Raw genomic sequence first — 6,936 nt, 5'->3', positions numbered from 1 at the left:
AGTGCTATTGGGTTTTGGAGAATCCAGAAATCCATGACAAGCCACTCTGTGTGTGCACGCATGGTTTAGAACATACTAAGTTTAGTATGGTTCTAACTTTAATCCAAGGCCCCTTCCAAATAAGTTTGCAAAACTTAATGGAGAAGAAATGTCACCTTTAACAGGGAAGATTCAGAACCTTAGCAAAGGCACAGCAATGCTCCTCATTATCTAGGACAGTGGATGTTTCAAAGCTTTGCTCCCAAGGGCTCTCTGCAACACTCAGAGATGGAATGGCTGATTTCCTTAAAAAGAATAGTCCCAAAACAGGTTTGTTTATCAAAGCTTTGATGTACCATCAAGGAGATGCAGTGTCTAATTGGTATGCAACGCCTGTTCCAACTGGGTGTGTTCTCCTTGAAAGGGACCTTAAGAAAAGGAAATTATTGGGTCAGGGTTGTTTTTTGGATATTCGTTCCTCTGTTCTACTGTGTTTGTTACAAAAGTGTAGATTCACAGACCTGACATGGAAAAAACGAAGAGTTACTGCTCTAAGACAAAAATGGCTCCAACATAATTTTTCTACCATGACAATCAGGATGTGTGAACACAATGTGCCTTTCCATTTTGAATTTTTCTGCAACTTGAAGGGAGAATCATACCTGCCCAGAGCTCTACAGAGGATCAGTATATTGTCTTTCTCCTTCAGGAATCTGGTCTTAACATCACATCTCAAGATGTCTGTTTTCTCTGGTTTTGTACACTGCCCAGAGTCCACCGGAGTTGGGCAGCCAATACATTTAAATAAATGAATAAATAATTCAATTTGAATGGCTGCCCACTCAACATACAACCTGGGTAGTGAACAGCAAGTTAAAAACAATAAAAACATTTAACAAAAACTAAAAACATCATGCCTGGGGGAAACAGACATATCCATATCAGTAACCCCCTGGAAAATGGGATCACCTAGTTTGATGGCCCAGTTTTGGGGAGAGGAAGCCAAGTTTTTAACTCCTCACAAAAGGCCATTAGGGTCGGGGGCATCTGAATCTCAGAGGGATATGCTGTTCCATAGGACGAGCGCAGCCACAGCCTTGTTCAAAATATTTTCTCACAGGAGATGTGCTCCGATCCTTTTGGTTGCTTTTCCTACACTTTTCCCCATTCCAAATGTCCTTTTTGGAATGTAATATCAGCCTCTTGGGGGTAGAAGCATCAAGAGGTTGTAAATCTAGCTGCCAAGGCTTGCTCATGTATATTTTTTAGAAGTAGCAACCATAACTGTGCAGAGGATTCCAATGGTGGTTATAATAGTTCCTTGTACAGTTTCATCTTAATTTCCTTTCTCAATAATACAGGCTATCAGGTTTATCGTTTTTGCAGCAGCCGTACATGAAGCTGATATCTTTGGCGATAAACACTCACAATCTTTAATCCCCCCTCTTGATCAGGACAGAGAATGGCCTTACACTAAGTCAGAACATGATCTATCTGTGTTCATCGCTGGTGACAACTCTGCCCTTTCTGTTCCATCTAAAGAATTTCATGACCATATTTAGAAATGCTAAGGGCAGATGTCACGAACTAATTCAGAGGCAAAAGAGAAATCTCAGCCTCACAAGCTGAATGTTCAGATCCATCCCATCGTACCTTGGTTCACGTCCTTTCTATTTCAGCAGTATTCTCTTAGGATGGTGTCTCCTTGGCCAACAAGAGGGGATGTTGCTACAAATTTTACTCTACCAGATTCTCCTGTTGCTTTTGTTGTGACAGAAAAAGACAGCTACGCTCTGGAAACTTAGAAAAAAAAAATCCTGCTAGATTTGTCTTTGATGAATTCAAGAAACAAACTCCTTAACACACACAAACACCGCATAAACACTGCATTTATGGAGCACTAGAGAAAAGAGCCAAGCGACGTAATTCTCACAGCTAGCACCAAGTCAAATTAACCACTATAAACACTACTATAAATTAATCTTCTGTATGTAAAACTGAGCAAAGCACAGATCGTCTTTTTAGGAAACTAACTGATTATCTAAATTCTCTTCCTGGTCTCTTCCTACTTGCAATTTATAATAAATAAAAAATAAAAAGAAGAAGCTGGCGGAGAATAAAGGGTCAGTACCGCGGACAGTTCTCTTCAGAGCAAAATCTGGACTTTTTTTTTTCCTTTACTGATTCTTTTTCAATTCAAACTCCGCTCCTCGATTCACCAAAATCCCCAGTGCAATTTATAAGTGAATACAAACGCGAATGCAATAACATTTTGCACCACCTCAGTGAAAAAGAACCTTAATGTACCAAACGGTAAAAACACCAATCAAGTGAGCATAGCAAAGACTGGGTTGCTGAGGAAGACAACAGAATGAAAGTATATAACCAGTTATTAAGATTTAAAAAAGAAAAAGAAAAAAGTAAGAAGTGGTTGAATTTGGAAAGCCATACCAACCTTTTCCAAGCTCAGTTACATCTTACCTACCTATTAAAAAGAAGTCTTAAAATCTATTCCGTTTGGGTAATATCAAAATATTTCAACTCATTGGGGTTAGGCCCTTGTTTTCGGTTACTGTTTTTGATTTTTATTTCATTCCTTCTAGTTCCTTGAATGTGATGCTTTAAACCGAGTATAGGCGATCTGTAGCCCTCAGCAAAATTTTGGTTCCAATTTCTAAAACACAACTGAGCTGGTTGTTTCTCTGGCATCACCCACTGTATCAGTCAACAACAATAGATACCTCATTCTTTTTAACATCAAGCCAATTTCATGCCCCAACCCAACCTCAACTAAAACTTTAAAAAATGAAACAAAAGCAAGGTTATGGTGGATCGTGAGTAGCTTGGTCTCCCCACCACCCAACTGCACAGTCCTAAAACAAAATTTGGATATGCAGAGGACAGAGGGTAGCAAAAGGATCCATGTCTATAGATACGTACTCTAGTTGTCAAGGAGAATTGATTGATCCACGTAGGAATGTCATCCCTTGTCCACCAAGTCATCTATGTTTGCTCCCAAGCTATCTAGTGTATCTTCAGTCAGCACCAAAAATGGCTCTGCTTTGTGACATCACGGAAGGATGCTGAGAGTTCTGCTGCATTCACCCCAAGGAGAGAAACCAGGTCATTTCAGAACACCGTCCTGAAATGTGCCTCAAGGACATTCATTTCCTGGAGGGAAAGGGGGCAGCTAAGGTATGTGATGCCCTGTCAACCTGAAGCTCAGGGTTGCCTCAAGAGACTATGGATGATGCAGAAGTGCTTAAAAAGAGAGGCTATATCATGGGTATCAATCTTGGAGAAGGCTCGTATGCGAAAGTGAAATCTGCCTATTCAGAACGGCTGAAGTGTAATGTTGCAGTAAAGATCATAGATAAGAAAAAAGCTCCCCGAGACTTCCTGGAGAGGTTTCTCCCTCGAGAGATTGAGATGCTGGCAAGAGTGAAGCATCATGCTATCGTCAAGACCTATGAAATCTTTGAGACCTCTGAAGGGAAAGTGTATATTGTAACTGAACTCGGAGTCCAGGGAGACTTGCTGGAGTTTATTAAGAGGAAAGGAGCCATTCCTGAAGAAATCGCCCGCAAAATGTTCCACCAATTAGCCAGTGCCATTAAATATTGCCACGAGTTGGACATTGTCCACCGGGACTTGAAATGTGAGAACCTCCTTCTGGACAAAGAATACAACATCAAATTGACAGATTTTGGGTTTTCCAAACGCCTGTCTCGTGATGATGATGGACGGGTAATTCTCAGCAAAACCTTCTGTGGGTCTGCGGCCTATGCAGCTCCTGAAGTGCTACAGGGCATACCCTACCAGCCCAAGGTCTATGACATCTGGAGTATGGGTGTCGTGCTGTTTATCATGGTCTGTGGCTCCATGCCTTACGATGACTCAAACATTAAAAAAATGCTCAAGCTGCAGAAGGAACATAGGGTGCACTTTCCCCGGTCCAAAGTGCTATCGGTGGACTGCAAGGACCTCATCTACCATATGCTTCAGCCTGACGTGTCCCGTCGGCTATGCATCGATGAGGTTCTCATGCATGCTTGGATGCAGGAACCAAAATCCATTTCAGAGTCCATGCTGACAAAATCAGGTGAATGCTCACACCATCAGAATCAGATTAGACCCATCTTTGCAAAGGACTCGGGACCAGAGCCTTCAGATAATGAGCAAGTTATACAAGAACAACGGCATGAAGATATGGACATGGTCTCTGACCAGATGAAAAGGACTTCACTCTGAAAAAAGCCATAATCTCAAGATATCTCCCCCCCCCAAAAAAAATGGTTTTCAGTAATGCCAAACTCAATTATTTCTTTTAAAGGCTATGTTCTGAAAATTTTTGGAAAGAGATGAAGTGTGGGTAGGGAAAAAGAAAGTTTCAAGCGCTTTCATATTCTTATCTTGGAAGATCCAGGACCTCTAACATCTCCATATTTCTATATTTCTTACTTGCACAAAACCAGAAACAAATGATTTTCCCCTCAGTTAATCTTATCCAAATGAAAGATTATAGATCAATAAATTGGAGGGGGGATGTTACGATCTGAATCATGGTCTTTCTAAATTCATAACTGGTGTTATGCTATCATAACATCTACCAGGTCACATCTAAAGAGGCTGAAGACACATCTGTTGTCGCATCAGCCAGTTTCTTGTACTCTTTTGGATTCCTTACACCTTTCATTTAGCAGCTTCTGTCAAAAAAAAAAAAAGCCTAGGGGGTATCTAAATTGCCTGTGCATGACTATTTTCAAATGTGCATATAAAAAAGTAAAGTCTCCCTCAAGCCCAGCTTGGCTCCTGGAAATTTCATATGGCTTTCTTAGCAACGACCCAGAAGTACAGTCTTCTGGATTTATTCTTCCAATTTCTCAGTTTAGTTTCTGAAAAGTTGTGTCACCCTGAAGAAAATACTTGTCTGTTCACTCCATTATCAGGACATTATCCTACTTCTTTAAAATGTCTTGAAGTACTCTTCTGAACATGGCAAAGTAGCAAAGCATGCTGTTGTTTTCGTCTTCTTCTCGTCCTCCTCAACGTTATCAGTCACTGGGCTGCCTGGCTACCTGTGTTTCTTTGCTCCTGGTTGTTAGATTTTTATCTAATAATGCCTTTTTTATATATAACTCAAGGTGGAGGACATACCTAATATTCCTGACTCCTATTATGATGTCTTCTCTTAGAATTCAATAGAAATGTGGGAAGTCAGGGAGATAAATAGAACAAAGAAAAGTAGACCCTTCCACATGTCTTTCAGTCACCTTATACAGGAAGCAACACATGAGAATTTTGCCAACTTTGTCTTCGCTTTCAAAATCACTTTCAAAAGGCGTTCTTTTCTTTTTTTTTTAATAGTATTTTATTAAGATTTTAAGATTACAAAGTTAAAAGTTAGAAATGAAAAAGAAAGTTGAAAATACAAATTATAAAGAAAAGGAAAAGAAAAAGTGAGATAAAGGAAAAGGAAAAGGAAAAAGACATGAAAAATAGATAGCTTCCAATCTATCTCTGGTCTTAAGAATAATAAGAGTGTCGTAAGTGCTAGTTTTTAATGCATTAAGTAGGAATAATTCTTTGTCAAAACATATCCCATTACATTTATAATCTAATCTTCAAATCCCCATGTAAGCTTCACCCCGCCTGCATTTTGCAAATAGTCCATCAATGGTTTCCATTCTTTAAGGTAATAATTATTTAAATTTTCTTTTAATAAACAAGTCAGTTTATCATTTTCTGCCATTTCCATCAGTTTTAACAACCATTCTTGTATTGTTGGTAGTGTCTGAGTTTTCCAAAATTGTGCATACAAAAGTCTTGCTGCGGTAATCATGTATTGGGTAATTCTAATAAGATGCTTTCTGATTTGAAAGTCCATTATCCCCAACAGGAAGAGTTCTGGTTTAAATGGGATCTGTATTTGTAGTATGCTCTGCATCAAGGTTTGTATTTGAGTACAAAATTAAAAGGTGTTCTTTTCCATCAAACAGAATGGGAATAGTCAAGTAAGAAAAGCAGAGGTATTGACGGCGTAACAGTGCTCATTACTCAGAATCTAAATGATGGTTCCATTTTTAGACGCAGTTTCTTAGGCGGTCCAACAATAGCATCCCATGCTCTTTGGAAATGTAAATAGTGACCACCATCACCACAAAAGCTTCATTTCACTCCATTTTTCATGTTTTCTATCACAACTTTGTTTCCTCTGGTTTCCGAGCCATACATAAGCTATTCAAGTCCACAGGAAACGTCACGTGTGTTTGCATGCATTTATCTGCAGCTTCCCTTCAAATAGTGCAGTGGTATATGAATATTTCAACTGCAAACGGTGGTACAAAATTTGTAAAAACAGCCATTTGGGTGTTCCAATTTGCATACAGCAGAGGATCACAATGGAGTGCCAACCAAATGCTCAAATGGTTTCACCAGTTGCCGTTGGAATAATAGAATTGTTCTTTCGTAGCAGAAATGGGAATAATCCAAAGTATCAAACTGATCCAGTCAGTTAACTTCAAGGAGATTACGTTTAACCTTCTACAATTGTGCACAGCATTAACTCCCCTTGGTCACCTTTGTCGTGGGAATGCTGACAGTGGGATTAACCAATCCTTACCTCACTTGAAATCAAGACAAAATCCTAGAGGGGCCCTGAAAAAGAGGGCCACAATGTTCTTCTATCCCTCTGGTTTCAGGTTTCTATTCCATCATACAAAAAGGTACAATTATGCAGAAATGGGAACATTTTTATGTTTCTTTTTCCTCTCTCTTGAGAAGAAAAAGAGAGAAAGAAAGGCAGGAAATGACAGCCCAGCAAGCTTTTTACTGTTGCAGCTGGGAGGATTGTAAAAAATGGCTGGTACAACTCAAGATCTAGCCCTGTGTTTCTCAAACTTGACAACATTAAGACATATGGACTTCAGCCCCCAGAATTCCCCAGCCAGCATGCAG

The 6,936-nt window shown here is 39.6% G+C and overlaps 1 protein-coding gene across 1 annotated transcript; it reads left to right on the top strand.

The window, feature by feature from the left end:
- Positions 1–3,222: 3,222 nt before the first annotated feature.
- On the top strand, positions 3,223–4,230 carry LOC103052381 (testis-specific serine/threonine-protein kinase 1-like). The gene has a single exon (XM_007435466.1). It carries the CDS (start codon positions 3,223–3,225, stop codon positions 4,228–4,230), a length of 1,008 nt encoding a protein of 335 aa, XP_007435528.1.
- Positions 4,231–6,936: the final 2,706 nt, after the last annotated feature.

This window comes from Python bivittatus, unplaced genomic scaffold (genome assembly GCF_059951505.1).
Source record: "Python bivittatus isolate LINGU-HERP-01145 unplaced genomic scaffold, Pbiv_v1 ctg000100_np1212, whole genome shotgun sequence".
In the NCBI taxonomy this organism is placed as follows: domain Eukaryota; kingdom Metazoa; phylum Chordata; class Lepidosauria; order Squamata; family Pythonidae; genus Python; species Python bivittatus.
Note: the sequence above shows the minus strand (reverse complement) of the source record. Positions and strands in the feature narration are given on the sequence as shown.

What these genes read in the sequence shown, in the direction of transcription:
- LOC103052381 (XM_007435466.1), top strand. Translation starts at nt 3,223, where the DNA reads ATGGATGATGCAGAAGTGCTTAAAAAGAGAGGCTATATCATGGGTATC.